Genomic DNA, 23,816 nt, shown 5'->3' with positions numbered 1-23,816 from the left:
CATGTGAAGGACCTGCATCCTTGCCAGGCTTAATAAATCTTCACTCCCTTCTCCCACCAGAGTGGCCTGGAGCTCTTAGACACATTTTCCCAGCACTTAGCACAGTAATATAATTAGTGACATTAGTGTATCTAAAAGGCAATTACCACTTAATTGCGCTGGCCCCATCCAGACTGAAGTTGTTCTTCATGCAGTTCTAATTTGGGGTTAGGCTGTTTAGTCCTACCCTAGCTAGTCACACTATCACAGTCTTCCAGAGAATAAAAATAACTTTAGGCAGTCACTGATCACAAGATCAAAGATTCTGAATCAGTTTGGAGCGGCATCTTTCTTTCTTGAATGATCATATAAAAGCAGCCCAGCTCCACTCAGAAGCACTTTCGCCCTCCTTGGGCTCCTTCCTGCTTTTATGTAGATCTGTGTCTCCGTACAGACTCAGATTTAGAATCCAGTTTCAGGTATGACATCTTAGAAGATGTTTATTTACATCATATACTCAGTTTAAAGGAGTCAATGCCTTCTCTCAGCCTCTGAAGTTTGCTTAGCACCACTGTGAGGCCATAATGCCCAAAGGAAGGCAGAGTGCTGTATTTTACCCCCTCCCACCCCAGTGTCACATAAATGAACAACAGTCTAGTGAAGAGCCCGGTACTTTTTTTTTTCAACTTTCAGGCAAAATTCTTTAGAACCCCACAAGTGCCTTTGAGGAAACCTAGATGGCCTTAAGCCACACAGAAAGCATTTGCATCTGAACTGTGCTCCATGTGATTGTGGATTGAAGTAAAATCTAAATAACTTTTAGCAGTTTGAGATTTGGAACATAGCCTGGGCCATATAAATTCCCCTTTAGTTCCTTTTCTGTTACATCCGATGCCAAAATAAATGGAAGCCATAGAGAACCTTTGAATTCCTTGGTTCTCAAGTGACCTCAGAGAAGGTGGATTGGCAGAACCCGTATTTGGTTATCAAAGAACGATTTTTTTCATCCCCCCTTACAGGAACCCCAGTTACTTTCCTGGGTAGAGGATGTGGTGTTACTTCTGGACCCTTTTGCTCCAGGACGTACACACGCGCTTGAGAAGGGACATTCTGCTAAAGAAACCCATTGGTGTGGTCCTCGGAGATCGTTGAGTGGCATCCAGGTCTCTCAGGACCTTGTAATGCAACTCGGTCAACCCGGTGTTGCCCTCTTCCTGTCCCCTACCCAAACCATCCAAAGCAAGCGGCCCAGAGTTTAACGACACCTCCTCTGCCAGTAGAGCAAGTTGCCCTGGCTTTTCTAGGGTTCAGATTGTCTCTGACTGCAGATTAAAACTAATACCTCCCACGTGGATCTCTCTTCTCTAAAATACTTTTAATTTAACAAATTACGTTTATGTGTGTGTGTGTGTGTGTTTCATTTTACTTCTTCCCACCCCATATCACATGAACAAACAGCAAACTCTAGTTAAGAGGAGCCCCAACCTTCTTTGAAACTTCCAGTGGAGATCTTCTGCAGTTAGCATGGGAAAGTCAAAAGGACGGTTTGCTGGAGTGAGTTTTTCCTTCCACTGGGTGGGTCCTGGGGATCGAACTCAGGTCATCAGGCTTAGCAGCAAGTGCCTTTACCCACCGAACCATCTTGCCCGCCCTCTCCAGACAGTTTGTTCTTGTAGAAGTCGTTGCAGAGGTTGGGAGGGTTTGGAGGACCTTGCAATGCTGTGTGAGAGCATTGGCGTAATTCTTATGAGGCCAAGTCAGGACAAGGAATTAGCCACAGATGCGAGTGAGGATTCTGTTGGCAGCTGAAACACAGGTCATCTTAATTAACCCATGGTTACTCTTTTTTTTTTTAAATATTTATTTATTATGTATACAATATTCTATCTGTGTGTATGTCAGCAGACCAGAAGAGGGCAGCAGACCTCATTACAGATGGTTGTGAGCCACCATGTGGTTGCCAGGAATTGAACTCATGACCTTTGGAAGAGCAGGCAATGCTCTTAACCACTGAGCCATCTCTCCAGCCACCCCCATGGTTACTCTTAAGAGTGATAAACTACAAGGAAAAATTTGGATGGAAATTTTTAATTCAATGAATTTAGTATGATGGAATTTGATGAAAATATTTGCCGGAAATTTCTGAATGGTGAAACATTTACACCGTAACATTGAATCATTATCTATGAGCATGGAAAGGAAGAAAGCAGGCTTGGGAAAATGAACTTTCTACCTTCCATAAAGGTTGATATGGGGAAAGAGAATCCGTAAGCCATTTGGCAAAATCAATACTAGTTTTTTCAGCTACCTTGAAATCTTTAAGACCACTCTTCCTTCAGAAAACAAACAAACAAGCAAACAAAAAACCCCACAACATTTTATCTGCTATTTGGTACTCTCATATGTGTTGTTATTATATTCGCCTCACTCAGCTGTTCCCTAGATGAACCCTGCTTCCTTTCCTATCAATCTCTGTGTCCCATTTTCCCTACCTATGACAATGTTTGCTATCCAAAATAATCTTGGATATGAGCCCTTTCACTGGAGCATGGTCGACTTAATCATTATGTCTGTGCTGAAACACTGTCACTATGGGGGCTAATGATTGTTAGACATAGCCTTTTGATTCTTAATGTCAAGTTAGGCATCCTAAACCGGTGTACAGAATGCATGGAGTTCATTATGAGGTTCAGAGGTGTAAACATTCATACCTAGTAATACTGAAAGAAAAAGAAAAAATGCTAACTGCCATTCAGATATCTGTGTGACTTGTGGAAATCAGACTCTCCCCCAAGAAGTACATTTATAATTTATAGGTTCTATCTGTCAGATAGAACAATCGTAAATAAATATGGAGATGCAGAGAAGAGTCAGTGGAAGATCTGCAGTTTGCCAGGATGTGTGGAGAAGAAGGGAGACCCAAGCATACCAGCCTGTGTTAGTTAGTCTTTCACTGCTGGACCAAAATGACCGAGAATACAACTTACATGGAGGACACTTTACTTGACTTCACAGAGTTAGAGTCAAAGACTCTACCCCTAATATGCCCATTCAGCTAGGAGCTCATCAGTGGAGCATCCCTTGATGATGTCTGTGAATGTGAATGTGTGTACGTGCAGACACACATACAAATGGGTATACATGTAGATGCCGGGCCAACCTCAAGTCATCTTGAGGAGCCATCTACCTGTTTTTTAGATAGAGTCTCTCACTGGGGTCATGAGCTTGCTGATTAGGTTAAGCTGGCTGGGCAGTGAGACCCAGGGACACAGTGCTGGGACTCTGAGCTGCACTATCATGTTAGGCTCTTCCTGTGGGTGCTGAGGTTCAAACTCGGGTCCTTATGCTTGCGTGGCAAGCACTTTCCCAACTGAGCCATCTCCCCAGCCTCTGCCCATTATCTCTTCTTAACCACAGCGTCTAGGAACAAAGTCTTCAACACAAGAGTCACTGCGCAGGGGCTCAGTGGAACCTTCATATTCAAACCACAACAGTAGATTTCCATCATTTCAATTGCTAGCTCCGAACAATTTGCTCTCTGGTCTTGTTTTCCCTCATTACTGAAATGAGATTGGTATTAAAGATTAAATCATATTAAGTTTGCAAAGCAAGACAGTGTACCTTATTTAAGTTGGTGGTAAGTTAATTTATAGTTTATAATAATGCATGAGCATTATAGTTATTTCTTATATTGTTATAATCATTAGATGCAGGATGGGTGCTTGTACTTGATACTGACTGATGTTCCTAAGGAAAGAAAGTTGACTGTAAACACTAAGTTCTTTCTTAGCAATCAGTTCAGGAACATGGAGTTAACAGGAAAGCATCAACTCCCAGCCTCCTTCCCATTCCCATGGATTGTGGGGCCCAAACTTCCTACCTGCCTATCCTGTTATAATCTTCCTTCTTCTCATGTGCACACTAGGAGTTTCCCATACTCTTGAGGAAAAGACTGGGAGGTGCCAAATGTTGGCTTTATCAGTAGATAGATAAGGTATCAGCTAATTTCCTACCTCTGGAATCTGTAGTTTCTGGTTTGGTCAAAGTTATACTTAAAAAGATGAAAAGAGATTTTCCTTGAAAAAAGTTAATTTGTGTTATCATATATATATATATATATATATATATATATATATATATCTCCTAGCTAACTAAGTTTTCAAGGAGCCACTGAACACAGTTAAGAAATGAACACAAGGACTCAAGCCTGCACTAGCCAGCTGCAGTGTACCATTTGATCGGGCAGAAACACGTAATTGGACAGTACAGGGTAGGCTGATTGATGACAGGACCCACAAACAATTTCAGTAAAGTACAGCTGTACCCCACAGCATGACAGTTTTGCTCAAGGTGGGATCCCATCACATCTGTCTCAATTCGCACAGCTGCTGTATCGCGCTCACAATGATAAAATCAGCCAAGAGCTTTTCTCAGAACCCATCTCCTCTGGTGAATGATACCTGACTGTAGTCAGTCCCCAGAATGGAGCGCTGTGACATAGTTGAGAAACAAGAATTCATCCAAAGTGTGCATGAATGCCAGGTAGATATTTATGTATCATGTCCTTGCCCTTGCTTCCTGTTCTCGTATCACCTTTAGGAGAGAAGTCACTCCACCCCTTGTGCTCTAGGAGAGCGTTTCACTAATTGCTGCCCAATTGTTAACAATTTGGGAGACTTGGTTGTGAGCATAAATCCCACGTTCATATGTCTCTCTTCTTCCTCGATTGCTTTTCCCTGTTTTCTTTCCATTTCCCTTCCCTGCTTTCCTCGCCAACATGTTCTCCTTGTATCCCACGAGTTCACTGCAACAGGCGATGCATTCCTGCTTTGCAGAGATGCACAAATGGTAGCGGCGTGAAAACACTGTGTGTTCTTGTATACTCTCTCACGTGCTATTGTCCCCATTTTTTATTTGTCACTTTGTTATTTTGAAATCTGCCTTATTCATTCTTCAGGCTTTTTTTCATGCACGAGGTATGATGAATGCAACCTCTGACTACCTTTCCTTGACTGTTACCAATTTTTTCATCTCTTTTTGGTTATTGGACACTGCTCATACCTATAAAGGAATGACATATTTAAGTATGACGATACTATAAATACATTTCTGAGAAGTTTTAATTACATAGTGATACCTGCACCTTTCTCGTCACCATTAAAAGTCCCTGGAGAGCATAACACAGAATCCTCTTCGGAAGCAGCTCTGTTTTCAACAGCCGCACACCAAAGCAAGCAGAATTCTGTCACAGACTATGCTGGAATCGTGACTGTGAACCAGGGCAGGATTTTGTTAACCTAGTGGGGGTAGAAAACACTCAGCTGGTGTCAGTGAAGACCTTTTGAACCTCTGAAGGCCTCAGGAACAAAGTTGTTGAGGAGATAGTTGCAGTCACAGTTCTGCCTAGATCATGAAGCTCTCTGCAGACATGCTTGAGATCATCTCCTGTGCCGTTCTCATCTCTATGAGCCTCGTAGGAAACACATGTTTATTCTATTCCACAAGCAAATGCATCGCTGGGGGCCTGCAGACCTCCTTTCTTCTCATCATCAGCCTTGTGTTCGTCCACCTTACTAAAAACCTGGTGGTGAACATCCTCAAGATTGTTTACTCTTCTGGTATCTTGCTGGATTCCGCAGGCTGCAAAGTTCTGCATTTCACTGCAGCCCTGACTACGTCCCTGGCCATCTGGTTCATGTTACACTTTGCGTTGCTCTACCTCCGGAAGCTTTACCAAATTGTCTACCCCTTGAGTGGGGCTGCAAACCCGGATCCACAGAGGTACTCCTTGAAGGGGGTTTCTGCACTTTGGGTGGCTGGTGTGGCGGTGTATATCCCTGTGTTGATATACACTAGAAAACCAGAACCCCCGAATTCTGGAAATGATACGGGCTCCTTGTCTACTAACAGAATGTATCTGGGTTGCTTGACTGGTTTTGGAAATGACAAGGTAGAGCTCTACTATGGGAAAATATTTCTAGTTTTGGTGGATATTCTTCCTTTAGTTATCTTAGTGTTTGTCTGTCTCTGGATGGCTCTCCTCCTTTTAGAGAAGAAAAAGATGACATATGGGGACATCTGGATTGGAGATGATGATTCAGAAACCGAAGTCCTTCGAGGGGCCAAGTTCAGTATCTTGTTAACGTTGCTGATCGCTCCACTGTGGGTTTCTCACTTTGTCTTAGTCTGCTTCTTGAAGGATTTGGCAAAGTGCGTCTTTATCCCAGCTGTTCTCACAGCCCTCTCCTCCGGCTTCTCCGCTCTCAGTCCTTTCCTGCTTATGCTGGTTAACTACAAAATGAAGCTGGTGTCCTTCTGCGGCATCAGACAGGAAAAGTCCACAACACAGCCTGCAGATGCCATTTCGTCTCCATATGCTTGATGGCTGAGTGAGAGGACTCAGAGATTCTGCAGAGGTCCCTGTCACCGGGGGCCATAGCTGCAGCCCAGCAGTTTGGGTACAAAATTGGCTGCTCTAGGAATTAATTTCTGAGGGAGACTTTCCAAGTAGAAACAAGAATACTAAGCTGTTTATACACTGAAGATAAACAGCCATCAAGATACTTCTCATGGAGGACAGTGACTCTCAACCTTCCTAAGGCTGCAGCACTTTCGTATAGTCCTTGTGTTGTGTTGACCCCCAACCATAAAATTATTTAGTTGCTACTTCATAACTGCAATTTTGCTGCTGTTATGAATCATAATGCAAACATCTGATATGCAGGATAGCTGATATGTGACCCCCGTGGGGATCTTGACCCACAGGTTGAGAGCTGCTGGTTTTGCACACGACTGTGTTTTTTAATGTAGAATTTCTAAAGAAAGTCAGTGGTCATCATTCTGTAAATAAGCTCAGCATGGGCCTCATGTTAAGTATTTACTCGTGCAATGTGCTGTGATTTAAAAAACAAAAAACAAAAACAGCGTTATTGAAACTGAGGTCAACACTTCCTAGGCGAATTCCTCATGATATTCCTGAAGAAGCTGTGTTTTCCTTAAAAGATCTTGCAAATTTTGGAAGTGCATTAGGCAGGTGAATGATACTTAGTGTTGGCAGGTTTCATCATAGTATCTCGTGTAAGCTGAGAGCAGGTTTCATTTGTTGCCCCTGCCATAGGTCTTTAGTAAAAATATATCTAGTATTGAATTAAAGTATTAATATCTGTTTAGTCTTATTCTCCAAGTGTGTATGATGTGCAGATATTTGGTTGCTCTTGGCATATAGCTCATTCTCCTTGCTTAATCATAGAAACATATACAACTATCTTTTTTTCTTCAGAAGAAGTACATTGAGTTTATAGATAATTTCTTTCTTTCTGCTTTTGGTCATTAAGTGGGTATATTCACAAATGACAAGAAATTATTAAAATCCTCGTAATTATTTGCTTCCTAGATTGGATCCCATTTTTAAAATGCATTATAATTCTAACTAAAATTACATGACCAGGTTTTTATTTTTATTTTTTTGTAGATAGTCACTTGTAGCTGCTTAAGCTCTCAGGTCACAGTAAATAATTATTATAAATATCTATGCATAAATTTGTGTACAAAGCAGTACATTTAAATCTAATTCTTTTTTTTTTTAGACAGAATTTTTTTTTATTAATTAATTAATTTAATTATTAAAGATTTCTGCCTCTTCCCCGCCACCACCTCCCATTCCCTCCCCCTCCCCCAATCAAGTCTTCCTTCCTCCTCAGCCCAAAGAGCAAGCAGGTTTCTCTGCCCTGTGGGAGGTCCAAGGACCACCCACCTCCATCCAGGTCTATTAAGCATCCAAACTACCTGGGCTCCCACAAAGCCATTACATGCAACAGGATCAAGAACCCATTGCCATTGTTCTTCAGTTCTCAGTAGTCCTCATTGTCCATTATGTTCAGCGAGACCGGTTTTGTCCCATGCTTTTTCAGTCCCCGGCCAGCTGGCCTTGGTGAGTTCCCGATAGATCATCCCCATTGCCTCAGTGTGTGGGTGCACCCCTCGCCGTCCTGAGTTCCTTAAATCTAATTCTTAATTATCTTTTTTCACTTTCTTGCAATAGCAATGTACCTAGGGATTCTTATGCTGCCCTAGTGAATGGAGGTCTTGAAACCGAGATCCTTTCTCTAAAAAGACTGTCAAAATTATAAATCTGGATATCATTTACAGAAAAGACTTGCAATATCTTAGTTGCTAGGAAGTTTTGCAGAGAAAGTAAATTTCAAGTAAACCAAAGCCACAATTCTATAATGCTTTGCACCGTTGTGTGCCCCTTGTTTGACACAGAGAATTGCAAAAACAACAGCAACAACAAAAAGTCAGACTTAAGACCTTCTGAGACTTCCGGGTGGTCTTCATGGGAAATGCTCATTTGAGTCCACCGAGGTAGTTTAATCAGAGGGCACCAGGCACAGATCCTGTGTAATGAAGTTAACATCTGGAGCGATGGAGGATGTGGGGAAGAGGTCGCCATCTTTTAATTGAGAGCAGATGGAGCCAGAGCTAGGAATAGCCACTGATCTTAAGTGGTGGTTCTCAGACGCAGTTCTGGGACCAGGAGAAAGAGGACGACCCTGGAACTTGTAAGAGATGCAGATGCCAGGGCCTCACCTCAGTCCTGTTGAATCAGAAAGTCTGGGCTTGCTACAGCAATCTCTTCGTGAACCTTCTGGGTGAGCTTCATGCATGGCGCAGCTGGAGAACCACTAGCCTAGGGTTGCTCCAAAGTTTAATCCTCACAATGATCAGAGTAAAGCCAAAGTAACTGACTCAAGATGTCGTCTCCAATGATCCCTGTGTGTGTTGCTGCCATGTCTGCTCCCCTCTAAGACAGCAATCAGGTTTGCCATCTGTGTTCCATATATTGTCAACAGGAATTGCCAAACAAATAAATCCACTGTAGAAATTGTCATTTTGCACAATTAGGGAGAAAGCATGAATCTTCACGTGTGCAAACAATTTGAAACTTGGATTTGGACCATTTCCTGTAGTATCTGAAGATCCAGTTTCCAGATCATTCCACAGTTGTGTCCAGAAACCAGTGCAAAACATGGCTGGCCAAGGTCCAGCTTAACTTCCCAGTGCTAGCAATGCCTCTTTTTTTTCTTCCCAGATATTTTCATCTAGATTTGTCCTCATTAGATCATAGTTTTGTTCTTGTGGCGTTGGTAAGTTTCAGCTATGACGGAGAATCTTGTGCTTACTGAATAGTTCTCCCTTTCAGATTATTTTAATCATAATGCCTTTGTTCACTCCTTTCTCTTTTCTCTCTCCTGAAAGGTTATATAGTCATATCAAATTTTTGCTGTAGTCTAAACAGCATGGATGAGGATAAGGAAGAGTTAGTAGACACTATCAAGGTAGCATGTATTGGAGAGGGATAAAAATGGGTCAGGACTGTTGGAGGGATTTTGTATAGACTGGAAGGTGCTTCCTGACGTTGTCTCTGACTACATAGCCTTTTTTACTGAGGCCAATGCAGGGCTCTAATCTCTTCTTTCATGGCTTCCATTGTACTTTTAGCTGATTTTTACTTCTTGCCGAGCTGGCTTTGGTCATAGAAAGCACCTGATTCCATTCTAGCCCATTCAACATGTCAATAAACACCAGGTTTTTTCTGAACCTGGCATCTCAGAATCTCCCTCTAAGATATGTTCTGGAAGTCAAATGTTCCTAACCTACTTACTGATCATTAATTTTTTGAAAGAGAAAAGAACAGTACGTTCATTTGTTTTTCTTATCTGAGATAGATATTTCCCTACTTCTGTTGCATAGAGAAGAGTTTTTCATTCACAAGCTCTCTTGCCTTCCTTATTCTATCTTTGGTTCATCCTAACCTATACGGTATCCTTCAAAAGAAATGACACCAGGAACTGAACACAACCTTTTTTTCCTCTGAGTCTGTATGTATTTTTTTATGTTTATCTTCTCTAGTGCAGCTGCTGTGAACATGGATTCTTTTCATCTTTCAAAAGGTATTTTAAATGTAATACTCATCTTAAATCACATATGCAGACACAATACAAACCTGAAAGAATGTAAATATGCTTATCTTTTCTATGATTAAAACTGAGGGCTTTTCCATCACTAATGCTTTATTGTAAGTTACCTGACTTTTAGTATTCGTTTTCGGAAATCACAAATCAATCCCCCGATCATTGGAAACAATTTTAAACTGATAAATCAGGACTTAAAGATTCATCAGAGAAATCCTACTCTCTATCAAAAATTCTACTACTACAATACTGTTTTAATTGCCTTTTCAATAAGATGTAATATAGAATAGTCATGCATTGCAAAACCAATAAATCTTAGTTATGTGATAAAATAACAATTCATGGGTAATGGGAAACAGTTATTTCCAGGTCACCTGCTTAGCAAATGCACCCGTGGCTCCAGTGTGAACTTTTAAAGCACTTAATGTTAGATCTGCGTTCGAGTTTTGTTCTGTAGGTTCTGTAAATTCACGATAAGATTCTCAGTGTCATTAATACAACACATATTTTTGTGTGTTGTGAATTTTCTAAGTACACCATTGTAAAAATAATGATTACCCTAAATCCTTTTCTTAAAGATGGAGCTTAAACTATTAAGCCAGCAAATGGATAATAGACTATGCCATCTTATGTGCTAGTTGGTGTAAGGTGTGTTCAATGGAGATTGAACACAGTTCTCTGTGCCAGCAATGATCGTGTCTGGCTTTCTATTTAGTCTCTACAGGAAAGATGAGTAACTTTCTTGGTTTAGCGATACAGTCCAGGGATGGGACTATGTCTTGGGATTCTGATCAGGATGACTCCAAGTGTATCCATGTTTCAGGACAGCCTGGGGCAGTTAAGAACCTGGCAGAATGTGATTTGTGTCAGCTGCCCTCCTCTCTACTTCATGATGCATGACCTTGGCCATTATGGTCCTGAGTTTTGTCATCTATGAAACTGGAAGTGCATAAATGCAAATTATTATTTACAATGTCTCCTTTCCTCACAGAACTATCAAAAATAAAGTCACTTAAACATATTGAAGGTGATTTTGGAAACAGAAACTGTTTTAAACAGATGTGAGGTTACTTTACTGTTGTAGTTTTGGCAAGAACTCAACAGGGGGGTGTACTTGGCTTAAAATCCATATTTTTGGCTGTGTGTCGATGAGGCATTACATAACCCTTCCAAACCTTTGCTTCTTTATTTCCATAATGGAAATTCTGAAGATGTTTGCCTGTAGAGTCTTTATAAGACAAAGTGAATAGAGAATCCATGTAAAAAAACACCTCACTCTATAGACTCAGAAGATGGCTTAGTGGGTAAGAAAGCTTATTTCAGTGTGAACCTCAGGACCCATGTAAAATGATGGCATTGTAGTGCAAGACTGTAAACCCAGTGCTATAGAGAATGGATATAGAAGGATCCCTAGATTTTTCTGGCTGCCTGCCTAGCTACCAGCTCAGTGAGAGCTCTCCCTGTCTCAGGAGAATAAAGTGGAGAGTGATTGAGCAAGACACTTCATGTCTTCCTCTAGCCTCTGTTTACAAACACAAGCACACAGCATGCACCCATGGGTGTACCCACAAGCACACACACATGCATGTACCAGACACATACAACACTCACATGCAGTCCCACAAACACACATAAAACCTCAGCCAGTCTGAGATCCCAGGAGTTCAGTTTTCTTCCCCTATTTTTCTGAGCAGTGTACAGTATCCTCCCCCTTGCAGCACCGTTACTCTAGTACATGGATGTCTTTCATTTGCTATGAAAATACTCAACTGCAGTTTTCCAAACATGCCCGAAAACTTGAGATTCTAGAAACACACAAAATTCGAAAATACTCTCATGGCCACTCCTGTCTATCACCCAGGGCTAGTCCTCACCCTTCAAATCTCTTTCTAAATGAAAAGCTACTGTGGTCAGTGTAAAATCCACCCTCTCTTGGAAATTCTCCTTCCGAGTTCTCATTTGTAAGCCTTTGCCCATGCAGTTAAGACTCTAGAGCACTTCGCCCTCCCCCAGAGCTCTGTCTCTCATCCTTGCCTAACTCTCCTTTGCACCAGACAGATCTTTCCCATCTCCAGGGCCTTGCCTTCAGTCCATATGTATTCATTCATCATAGCAAGTACCACATTAGACTGAAATGGCTTGCTTGCTTGCTTGCTTCCTCTTGTACTGTATGTTCCACGCTGATGTACAGCATGTGGTCTTACCCATCATGTATATTCAGACTGTTCCATATGCGAAGACCTGGAGAGTCCACAGGCTTGGGCTTCCCTCTGTCCCTCATATGTGCCTCTTGGTCCTCCTTGCTCTGTCTCTTTCTAGTAGAAATTTCTTGCCTTGATCATTTATCTGCTTCGAGAGTAGGCATTCAGCAACTGCCATGCTTCTGGCCACTGTTGAATCGAAGAGTGCAAAAGAAATTGAATCCACATTTGGAATCAGTTGCTTCCTTGCCAGCCAAACCACGGAGCCAACTGGGGACATTTCCACCCAAGCCTTCCAGGTCTTCATTTGGAATATTTTTTTTTCAGCTCTTATAAGTGAACAAAGTAAACACGGTGTCTGTGAGCAGGCTTGCAGTTTGAAAATGTATCTGAGTATAAATTTGGTGGGGAACGAGGGGGGCATGGGGAGTGGTGATCTTTTCCCAAGTGTTAGTGGATTACAGGGTGAAGAAGCGGGTTGCCACACAAATCAGCTGAAGTTACCTCACCGCTGAGCATACTTCGCTCATGGCTGTTGACAGGCCCAGCTTAGTTTTAATTACCTGGCCGTCATAATATACGGGAGTAAAAGTAGGAATCGAGACTTTGACAGGAGAGAAGAAATGTGTGCAGTTCCACCCTTCAGAATGACTCCATACTAACTCCTTCTAAATGGAGTGAGGCAATACGTTTTCAAAAGAATTTGGGTAGAGCAATTTATGTGATGTGTGAGGGTAGTCACAAATCAACGTGCCTTTTATGAGCCAAGCACACAGAATGTGTATATTACCATGAGTGCAGTTTCTCAGAGAGATCCTCTTGGCCACTCCAAGGTTTTTCCACTGATGCTGCCATGACCCGCCAGATTTTTGCAAGTCTTCATTTGGAATGGCTTTTTCAGAGTCTGTCTGCAAGTCACACACATACACAAATGAAAATGCCTCCCCAAATCATAAAACAACGAGGGGCACTGCTTCTAATAACTTGCCTACTTTTATTTTTTTTTATCACATTGGATTCTTTGCCACTTTTGAGATCTTTCCCAGCTTATGGGAGTAGTGGAACCATCGCTGAGGTGACCTCATGGGAAAGTGACAGAGCATTGACAGACCCTTTAGCAGAAAGGCGTTTTCTCAGCTAATGGCACACTCTGAGAGGCGGCAGAGTCTGGCAGAACTCGGCACAGGAGACTTTTCATTTCTCTCTGTGTTTTGAATGCCAAACCTCAGTTTGGTGTTTGGGTAAAGTTTCTTCCAGTTCCTTGAACTCATCCAAAGAAGATGGGCATCCAAGATGTCCCCAGAGCTTCTGGAGAGCCTGAAAGCCTTGGCTACCTGACTGTATCTCCATTATCTGAATATTCCCTTTTATCAATTTTTGTACCCAACTGGGAAAGCTAAGCCATTCAAAGTTACTTCCTTTTTTCCCTCCCAGCCAAACTTGTGTCTTCTCTCTTAAACTTAGGAAAGATTTCTTTTCAACTGTGCAGCAGACCTGCCTACATGGGTAACAGTACGGTGGGGAGGAGTTAAAAGCTCACTGGAGTCTGAACTGGGATTATTTTGGTCCATTGTCATACTCCATTAAGGGGGCAGATCTTCAGAGATGTATGCTGTGGACGATAGGAGGGCTTCAATACAAACAGAAGCCCCAAGGAGCATTGGTCAAGCGACAGTTAGCTTGTAAGACTGGGGATGAGGATACTTGGCACTATATAGACTTTTAAATGATGAAGCCCTAAAATCCTAAAGCAATGGTTCTCACCACTTCCTAATGCTGCAGCCCTTTAATACAGTTCCTCATGTTGTGGTGACGACCCTCCCCCAACCACAAAATATTTTTGTTGTTACTTCATAACTGCAGTTTTGCTATTGTTATGAATTTTAATGTAAATAGTTTGTGGAGATAGAGTTTTGTCAAAGGGGTCATGACCCCCAGGTGGAGAACTGTTGTGATCTAACGGGTCTAAATGTGATTCACAGTAACTGGAATCTCATGTAAAGGATTGAAGCTGAACTGCTCCTTCTGAATACCTGAAACATATTTTTCATTTAGGGAGAAACCCAATCTCATCAGACTGAGGAGGAGGCAGTCCAACTACCGCTCAGCTGCTGCTCTGGGCCAGAGGGAGGAAGGCTTTGGTCTCTTTCTGGGCTAGCACTTGGCATGACTTGCTGCCTCGCCTTCACTCACACCATGTAAACCCACACCAGTCATAAGAAAGTGAGACCCTTCCATCCTCCTGTTGCGAAGTGGGAGGAAACCTAATCCGGACCTCGTAACGTTTTATTATGTTTGTGAAGAGTTTTCTTTCCTTAATCCTGGAGACTGTGAAACAAAAAATTGTGACATGCCAGTAGTTTGTTTGTTAAATTAAAAAAAAAAAACAAACTGTTGCTGTTGTGGTATGACTTTCAAATGACGTTAATACAACAAACTCAGTCTTAGAATTCAAATGAAATCAGCCATCTTGGCGGGGGACCCCCACTAGAAAGGGTAGGAGGGTAGTGGTGGCACTCACTGTTTGAAACTGCATTCCTTTTTGCAGTGTGCCTTTTAGGGTCCAAACTTAACTGCACTGCAGACCAGGCCTGAGCAGAGCAGCCTGCGAGGGATCAGCTGAGCTGGGGTGAACATCTTAGTAGATACTACGAGACCATGAGACATCCGCCACTCAGCTGCAACCAGCCACGGTTATTGGGAATGTGAACCCACATAGCCAAGTCAAGACTTTAGATATTTTTTTAAGTAAAACCCAGAATAAAAACATTGATGTGAACTCCAAAGCCTAGAAGTCGGCAGCTCGTCTGTTGCTGGATTCTGTTTTGTTCACCACCACCACCCCTGCTTTTATTAGTCAATACTAGGATCAAACAAATCCCACCTTTAAGACAAAATTGGCCTCCGAGTTGTACTCGATGTTGCTCGACTTTCTGTTATAGAACATAGGTCATCAGTTGAGAAAGGGGTCTCTGGGTTGGTGGGATGAGACTGAGGAATAGGAGAGAAATATCAACCAGAATTCAGCTCGCTTTCTCGTCTTGTGCCATTGTTTGAAGCAGCTGCCTAGACAGACCTCAACGCCCCCTATCCCTGTGCCTTGAAAGGTGATGCTGATGCCCAATAGAAAGGCTCATGAGAGGGAGAAAGCAAATAATGACCACAGGGACAACTGAAAAGAAACAGCTGGGAATGCAGCCAGGACTGATAGACTCTGGGGATTTCCACACATTAAAAGTGAAAACATAAATACATTCAAAATAACTAGAGAGAGAGAGAGAGAAGCATTGAAACTACAAAGAGGAACCGGGTTACACACAAAATAAGCCCTTCTTAAAGGAGATGACTCTGTAGGAAGCCAAGGAGTGTTTCAGATGCTAAGGCTTATTATCTTCTGGCCTGTAGAGTCATGTAAATCTCATCCAGAGAGAGAGCTGGCAGGCCAACCAACCCAGCTACCACCTAGGCCCAGAACCAGGACTGTGAATTGGCCCACCCAGCATCCACCCTATCTGTGATCTACTGGAGCATGTGAAGGACCTAGTCCAGCGGGTCCAAAGCTGCAGCTTCCACGATGAAATTTTATTTCTTTTTCTTTTAAATTTTATCTTAGTTGGTTTTTTTTTTTTTGAGTGGGGGGAGGTTGTGGGGGCAGAGGGCAAAGGCCAAAGGATGGGGAGATGAATGCGATCAGGAGGCATGATGTGAAATCCACAAAGAATTAATAAAAAGTCAAAAAGAAAAAAAAAGTAAAAGAAAATCGCATCCCTACCCTTCAAGGGCAAATAGAAAGATTTTATATTTGCTTTGATGTGACAGTTCATATTATCTTCTCATTCCGTTCTGCTAGCCTGGCTACATTTACGGGAATGTTGCCCTTCCTACTGTCAGAACACCAAAAAGGGATCACTGACTACTTGTTAATTGGGTTGCCTAAGGCATATTCATCTGCAATTTGTATTTCGTCCTGTATTTCTGTGCATTTAAAGATCTGCTCAGTTCCCACATCTAGAGTATGCCTTTCTTCATTGTTTTCTTCTGTATTCGCTGTGATCCTGGGCCATTACTGTCCTATCCTGAACTCTCTCTTCATATTGTACAATGGTGTAATTATGATAAACATAAAACCAATCCTCTTATCTAAGTCCTTCTCCTTCCCTTGCCACAGTCCTGGATCACCGTATGTCATTTTGGTTGCGACAGATAGAGTCCATCCCAAAAGCAATGAGGGTGCTCCTTGCTTCCAGCTGCACCTAGCCATGGCACACAGTGTCTGTGTTACGTTTTCACTGAAGCCATGGAAATGGCTTGTCGATCCACAGTTCATCAACAGAGGTGCAACTGAGGGGAACGAGTGTAAGCTGGAAGACGAGCTATTCACGAATGAGCTGAAACCCACAGTCTAGTCTGTCTCTGAACCCTGTGTGTGTGTGGAAGGAAACATCGTTGCTATCAGTAATTTGCAAGTACAAGGGTGTATGCTTTCCTTGACAAAGCTCTGAGGCTTACAAGGAAAGGAATGAGCTTTCACATCTAAGCACTTGGTTTCCGAACTATATTTTAGATTTTTTTTTAGCAACAATAAAATGTCTAGTTTTAAGTGTTATTTTTACAAATGCAGTATTTTCTTTAAAACCATGATTTCAGAAGAACTGTATCCATATGTCATAAATAGATCATTTTGTTTGAGTTTGAAACAACACCCTAATCTGATCTTGGATAGTTCTTTATTGTAATTAAGTCTGTAAGCGATGCATGTGTGTGGAAAGGGAAGAAGAAACATGGAAAATTAAATAAGATCATAGGTTTGAGGTGTGATTTTTTTTCCTGTGGCATAGCTGTACCATTTTCGTGACTTAAAAAGGAGAAAGAATCGAAATCTTTAAAAGGAGGTGCTTACAATAAGTGTCCTTTCAAGAAAATAAACCAGCTACCCAAAAATGTTGGCACATGCTTGTAATATTTGTAGGCAGAGGCAGGAGAATCACTTAAGTTAGAGACCATTTTGGTCGACAAAGTCCCAGGCTGGCCAAGACTTTATAGCATGATCCCGTCTCAATACCATAAATGTAAAAGCCTGCTTAGGCTCTTGGTCTTGTATGAAGGAGCTCATTTTCCTCCGCCTAGATGCGCTGTCACTGTTCAGTAATCTTTTCATTTGGCAAGACACACTTTCACGACAGAATCCAAAGAGCAAGCCACAAAACCATTTATGAAACTCACATGTGGATACCTAAGACAATTTGTGTAATAAAAGAGGCATACTGCAGAAAACAGAATCCTTTTTTCAGTGTCTGAGAGCTGACAGAGGATAATTGCACTCCAAGGCACCACTAGAAGATCTCTATTTCTGTTCTTGACATGTGTGGGTACCACTGCCACTGCCAATGGTGATGATGATAAGTGATGGGAAAATGAAGCGGGAAGTGATGCCACTTACCCTGACAGATGTAAAGGATTGCCATAGGCATCCCTGGAGCAAGTGCTGACTGAGGACATTCTGGTGCCTGCACCAGGTCACTCTGGTGCTGTCAGTCAGTGCTGCTTAAAGCAGAGGCCATCCCAATAGCTCAATTCAAATCTAGACAAGCCCCACCTCCTTCCGTGTCCTCCTTGCCTCTCCTTTTGAATTTGAGATTCACACCACATTTTCTGAACTAGCCATTGCTTTTGATTAGTTGGTATCTGCCTTGTACCTGTGTAACTACTATGGAAATGTCGTGATCATTGCTCCATTCACAGCAACCGAGAATATGCCCACAGAAAATACCTGAATACACTTTCCCTAACAGTGCCCAGAGATTGTCTTTCCATACAGCCCAAACGTTCACCCAGTGTATGATAAGGACATGAGCTTCATTGAAAGCTAACATTTATCATAGGGAGAAACTCTGACCCAGGTTACTGCCCAGGAGAAGATAAATGCAAATCAAGTAAAGCAAAGGATTATGGGTGCTCCCTGGGGAAGCAGAGCTGAGGACTGAGGAGGAAAGGAGCTGTGCTCAGGGCTTTTGGAAAGCCTGACTTTGTGGGGAGGAAATGTGCCCCGGGGCAGTGCTATTACCCAATTACTTTTTCTGATTTTGTTTGTTCAAATGGGGATAATACTTTTAGTTATAAATAACTAACCTTTGGCCTTTCTTCTCTGCTTCTGCCCTATCCAGGAAATTATGAGTATTTGATCTTACTCAAAATGTACAAAGAAGAATAATGGAAGCCCCTGAATACCTTGATTTGGATGAAATTGACTTTAGTGATGACATTTCTGTAAGTATCACTACCTACAAACAATGTTTTCACACTGCTCCGCCCTCAAGCTTAGGCACTGCTTCGCTTGTACTGTCCATATTTCCACAACTCCCCCAGCTACGCTGATGAACTGAAAACAAGCTGTGGAACAGACACAGTGTATGGTTTGGGGGCGGGGCTCTCTGGGCTTACACAGAATGTTGCCTAATTGTGTGTGAGCTGGGGGCGGGGGAGGGGTACAAGACATTCAGCTTTGCTTAGCATTCTATTTCTAAGGCGTGCCGAGGTTGTTTGAAAATTACTGATGAGTCTCTTTGTAAAGCTTCAGCACATGGACCTAACTGTTCATTCCCAGTTTCTGTATATGTCTGTATTACAACGAGCATTCTCTCAAATTCACAGGAACACAGACTGAAGCCAACCTGACATGTAATTGATGGGAGGGGGTCGAGAGATGGCTAAGCAGTTAAGGTCAATCATTGCTCTTCCAGAGGATCTGAGTTCAGTACCCAGCACCCTTAGCAGATGGCTCACAACCGCTTATAACGCCAGTTCCAGGGGATCCAATACCCTCTCCTAGCCTCCATGAACACTACACTCATGTGCTCATGTATGTGCATACACACACATCTACACAAAACAAAAACAAATATTATGATAAAGGGAAACTTTCCAGTCATTGAAAACATCAAAAAACAGACTGGACACTTGGGAATACTGACAAATCATGCGCTGAAGATCAGATCAGCTGACCTCTGAGGTCCTATCATTCCAAAACACTGTGGGCTGATGAGTCCCTCAGGTCCGCTAACACTAAACTCTGCAAGCATCTGAGCACATTGCCTACATGTGGCTTGCCTAGAGCTGCATGCGATGTATCCCATGTCATACAGTCAGTTCTGATAACCAGCAGCATGTTGGCACGATCACCCTGGGAGCTCATCGCTTCTGAGCTCATTTTCTTTGATCTCTCTGGGCCTGGAGCTTTGGGTCATCACTGGATGTTGCCCCCTGCAAACAGTGGACATGCTTTGACATATGTCTGGCTGGAAGTGTATTCCTGTGCTCCTCACCGTGCATACCCTGACTAACGGGGACTTCGCATTGACAGTTGGATTGTAGGCATAGATATGGTAAATCGCCTCCTTAATACAGTGCTGAATCTTTCAGGTTTTGAACTAGAAAAATAGTCCCTTGTTATTCGGCTTATTCCAACTTCTAGTTAACTTTTATTGGTCCTTATTCAGACCTATGTGAAGTAAGAGTCCTCTTTTCCATGATGTATGGATGTTGATCAGTCACGGTGCTTGACTTGAGAAAGTGTTTCAAATGAGCTTCTTTTGTGACTCTTCCTCTCAAGGAATTTGGATTTGAATGAGAGCCAAGAAAGTGAAGGATAGTGTAAAGATTTGTTGGGAAGTTGGAAGATGTAGAAAAGAAGAATGCGGCCGGGCAGTGGTGGCGCACGCCTTTAATCCCAGCACTCGGGAGGCAGAGGCAGGAGGATCTCTGGGAGTTCGAGGCCAGCCTGGTCTACAAGAGCTAGTTCTGGGACAGGCACCAAAGCTACAGAGAAACCCTGTCTCGAAAAACCAAAAAAAAAAAAAAAAAAGAAGAAGAAGAAGAAAGAAAAGAAGAATGTTTAATCAGTAGGAGTTTGGTAGTAGTAGTTCTTGAGGGTTGTTTTGATGGCGAAGTTGAGGTTTGAGAGTTGTTTTGGGGTTTTGTTTTGTTATTTTCGGTTTTGTTTCAAGCAGTTCAGTTGTTTGTTTATTTGTTTTTCTATTTGCCATCCTACGGACAGAACACATTCTAGGCATGTGTTCTACCACTGATTTGTATTCCCAACTCTTGGTTTTCTTAGACAAGAATGTCATGATGTAGCCCAGGCTGGCTCTGAGTTTACAATCTCCGGCTTCAAACACTGAGGCAGGCATTACACAACCGTCCAGGTCATGTTTTACAAGAACAGGCTTTGAACGGGTGACCAGCCCAGGCTCCTGGTTTCTTCTGCCCATTGGCTGGGTGATTTGGAGCACATGAGTCTCACTTCCCTGAAATACTCATCTAACTTTTTTAAATTGTTTTAAGGTTTGGGTGAAATGATAATATATGTGAAACACTTAGCTTGGCATACAGCTCTTTAAAATAGTAGCTTTGTTATTGTTTCAATGAATAATGCAATAATATTTATCTGACCAATAGTGGATAAAGAACTCGAGGGAAAAGACCAGGCATGGTGTCAAGATTTTCTTTTAAGTACAACAGAGCAGTTGTATTTACAGAAGAATCACTGGCAGCAGCCCATAATTTTGATGAATTAGGAAGCTCTGCTTGAAAGATAAAGTGTATTAAGCAATAACCGAAGCTGTTTAGCAAATAGGGCTACAGGATTATGCAATGGTTGAACCTCTCTGACTTGACCACTCTGAACTATAAATTCAGATTTCCATCAGTAGGAATGTATCTTCTCCAAGAGTTCCCTTTCATGTAGACTCCAATGTTTGAACCTTTGACATGCATTAAAACTTAAACCAGGTTTGAACTGGATAGCATTGACGAGACAGTAATGGCTAACGCTAATTATGTCCTATGGGCCAGGCCATATATGTTTCATCCTCACACTGATCCTGTGGAGAAGGGATTGTAGCCTTCTTCCTTTGACAGATGAGGACACCAAAACTTCGAGACCTTATATCTTGCCAAGGATCTCCTGGTTAGTCAGGAGCACACTGTTTCCAGAATACTCACTTCCTGCCTTAACCCGACAGGCAATAATTTACTGCAGTAATTTACACCAATGGCAATTTTTCCGCCCCTGTTTCCCACCCATGAGCATTTGGTGATACCGAGTTGCCACTGTCATACTGGAAAGGTGCTACCGGCTCTGGTGAATAGAGACCAGGCATGCACAGCCTACAGGAAAGCCTCCTCAACAGAGGATCATCCAGCCCAAAACGTAGACAGCCTGAAGGGTGAGGTGTCCAAGTCTATTTCAATCCCCCTTGAAACCAGAGAAGCTCTATTTAGCAACCTCTCCAGTGTTAGACTGTTTTATCATAATTCAGTATGATCCGAGTTTAATACCCTAACCCTGACAGAGCTCTACTGTTCATAGTTAATGATTTCATGGAGAAAAAGTGAAGACCAACTCATAAATAGTGAAGTAAGTGTTCTCGGCCTGTTTCGGTAAACTCGGAACACTGGCCATCGAGGCTGCTGACCGAGAGCGTCTCCAATGCTGAGGCTCAGAAAGGAACGTGTCTCCCAGCTGCTAGTTCACTGTCGCGGAGAATGAAGTTTCCCTTGAACATGCTTTTATTTTTTTGGATTGCACAGACCTCTCTCTCTCTGCTCCCTTTTGCTCTTTCCTGATGCAGCGGCAGAAGACGATGGCGGGGAATCCAGGCAGCATTTGGAAAAGATGTTTACAAAACTCATGCTGGGGTTGAAGACTCCCCTCCTTACCCTCCGACTATAGTCCAATTACGTAGTTTGGGCTTTGTATTTCATGGTTTTTCCCTCTGGTCAGGGGACTGGTTCTTGTTTTAATTAAAACGCAAGCTGTATATTTGTATAGAAAAACAGCTAGAACTTTCTGTCTTTATCTAATGAGACAAAACACAGAAGGCAACCAACTTATTTTGAAGTTCTCCAGACTTGAAAATGATGGGTTTCCCTTATAAAATGCAAGGTTTCAACGGTACATCCCTGTCTCCCTGCCATCTGAGGGCAGAGTGCTATGCCCAATCCGTAGCCCATGAGAGAGGGCACATACAAACCTTCCTCTCCCAGCAAATGGGTTTACAGAGGCCTCTTTTATTCAGTTGAAAACCAGGCTCTCCTATCATCAAAACAAAAACAGGGTTCTTAGGAACCATGGCATATATATTTTATTCAGCAAAGCCATTTTTTTTTTTCGCGAAAATAGTATCTTATCCAGGACTGAATAAATAAAGCAGAGGCTGAACAGCAGAGAGGTGATGTATGTCACACACAGTCACTGTCTGTCACACGTAGGTCCTGTCACTCACACAGCTGAAACCTTTCAAGTCAAGCCTCGCAAAACTGCAAGAGACGGGTTCCGCTTTCATCCTGTGTCGTAGATTGTAAAATGGAGACTTGCAGAGTCCTGTGAGTTCATGAGGTTACAGCCAGAACTCAGCATGGTCAGGACTGGACTACAGAACTCCTTGACTCAGAAGGGGACTGTGACCTTCTGAAAAACTTCGTTGAATGGAAGTACCTCTGCACCTCTAAATGCGTCCCTCATGTCCATTTGGTACTAGTCACAAATTGCTTCTTGGAAGTAAGGGACTCCTTACCGGTCCCCACTCTAAATAAATATAATCAGCTGAAAAGGAACCAAGCAAAACCCTTTCTTTTACTACCCTGACGTTTTCCTAGAAGGTAACCAGAAACTTCATGTGGAGTCTGGATGCCTTAGTTCCTGCTTCATGGTTCCTATCAGCCATGTCCTTCCTAGAAGTCACCCTGTCTTGGCCATAGTTAAACGTTTCTTGGCGCCGATTATGTGATGTGGCTTCAGCAGCAATCACAATGCTACTACATTTTTTTTTTTTTTTGCAGAATTTTATTTGCTGTGTCTTACTTCTGAGTCCAAAATGCCTCTTATTCCTCATCTATAGCCCCATGAAGTTCAAAGCATTTTTCTTATTTCAACACCAGATGCCCTGCATTTCATTGTTTTGTAAGCACCCCCTAAGAAATAGACACGGGATTGTCTGATCCAGAAATGATGTGTTGTAAGTTTCTGACCTCAAGACTGGAACTCAGATCTCCTTCTCCATCTTGGCCCAAACGCTCAGAGAGGAGAGGAACCTTAGAGAGGGTGATTTCCAAGAAGAAAGAGCAACCACCAGACTGATCTTTAATTTGCCTCTTTTTCTGAACTTCACCCGTCGAGTCCTCTTCTTGGCTATGCTGGGTAGCCACAGCATTTATTAGACTGACTACACAGCTTATTTATACAAACTACTTGCTCATAGATAACTGTTTTGCCAATCTAGTCAGCAAGTGTTTATTAAACATCCACAGTGTTCCAGGCACAGTTCTAGGTTTGAGAAAGTAGTATAAACTTGGTCTGTGCTCGCAGGGAGTTTATGATGGCAAATAAACTATTCTATTTCATAGCATGTAATATATTTATTATAACTGTGAAATGTCAGATTAACTTCATGGGAAATCACATTTCAGTACCAATCACTGTTCCTGGCAGTGTGTGTTTCTGGGTGCTGATTGACTCTTGGCTCACAGTTGAAGCTAGACAAGCGCTGTTGCTGGACAAGGTCCTTGGATGGCCAGCTACCCTACTACAAGATAAATGTTTCTTTTATTTGTTTCATCATTTATAATTTTTAATATTTATTATTATTTAGGCTTAACTTTTTAG

The 23,816-nt window shown here is 42.3% G+C and overlaps 2 protein-coding genes across 4 annotated transcripts in view; both read left to right on the top strand.

The window, feature by feature from the left end:
• Sncaip (synuclein alpha interacting protein) overlaps positions 1-23,816 on the top strand; it is a 148,051-nt gene that overhangs the window by 59,429 nt on the left and 64,806 nt on the right. For all 3 annotated transcript variants that reach the window (XM_057789303.1, XM_057789301.1, XM_057789302.1), the window contains exon 2: positions 18,319-18,421. In XM_057789303.1, coding sequence (XP_057645286.1) covers positions 18,365-18,421 — 57 coding nt within the window. In that variant the 5' untranslated portion in view covers positions 18,319-18,364. The remainder of the gene's footprint in view (positions 1-18,318; positions 18,422-23,816) is intronic.
• LOC130887036 (uncharacterized) lies at positions 5,390-6,361 on the top strand. The gene has a single exon (XM_057789304.1). The coding sequence runs from the start codon at positions 5,390-5,392 to the stop codon at positions 6,359-6,361; it is 972 nt and encodes a 323-aa protein (XP_057645287.1).

The sequence above is a fragment of the Chionomys nivalis genome, chromosome 14 (genome assembly GCF_950005125.1).
Source record: "Chionomys nivalis chromosome 14, mChiNiv1.1, whole genome shotgun sequence".
NCBI lineage: Eukaryota > Metazoa > Chordata > Mammalia > Rodentia > Cricetidae > Chionomys > Chionomys nivalis.
Note: the sequence above shows the minus strand (reverse complement) of the source record. Positions and strands in the feature narration are given on the sequence as shown.

Excerpts from the sequence above, each read along its gene's own strand:
- LOC130887036 (XM_057789304.1), top strand. The coding sequence starts at position 5,390 with ATGAAGCTCTCTGCAGACATGCTTGAGATCATCTCCTGTGCCGTTCTC.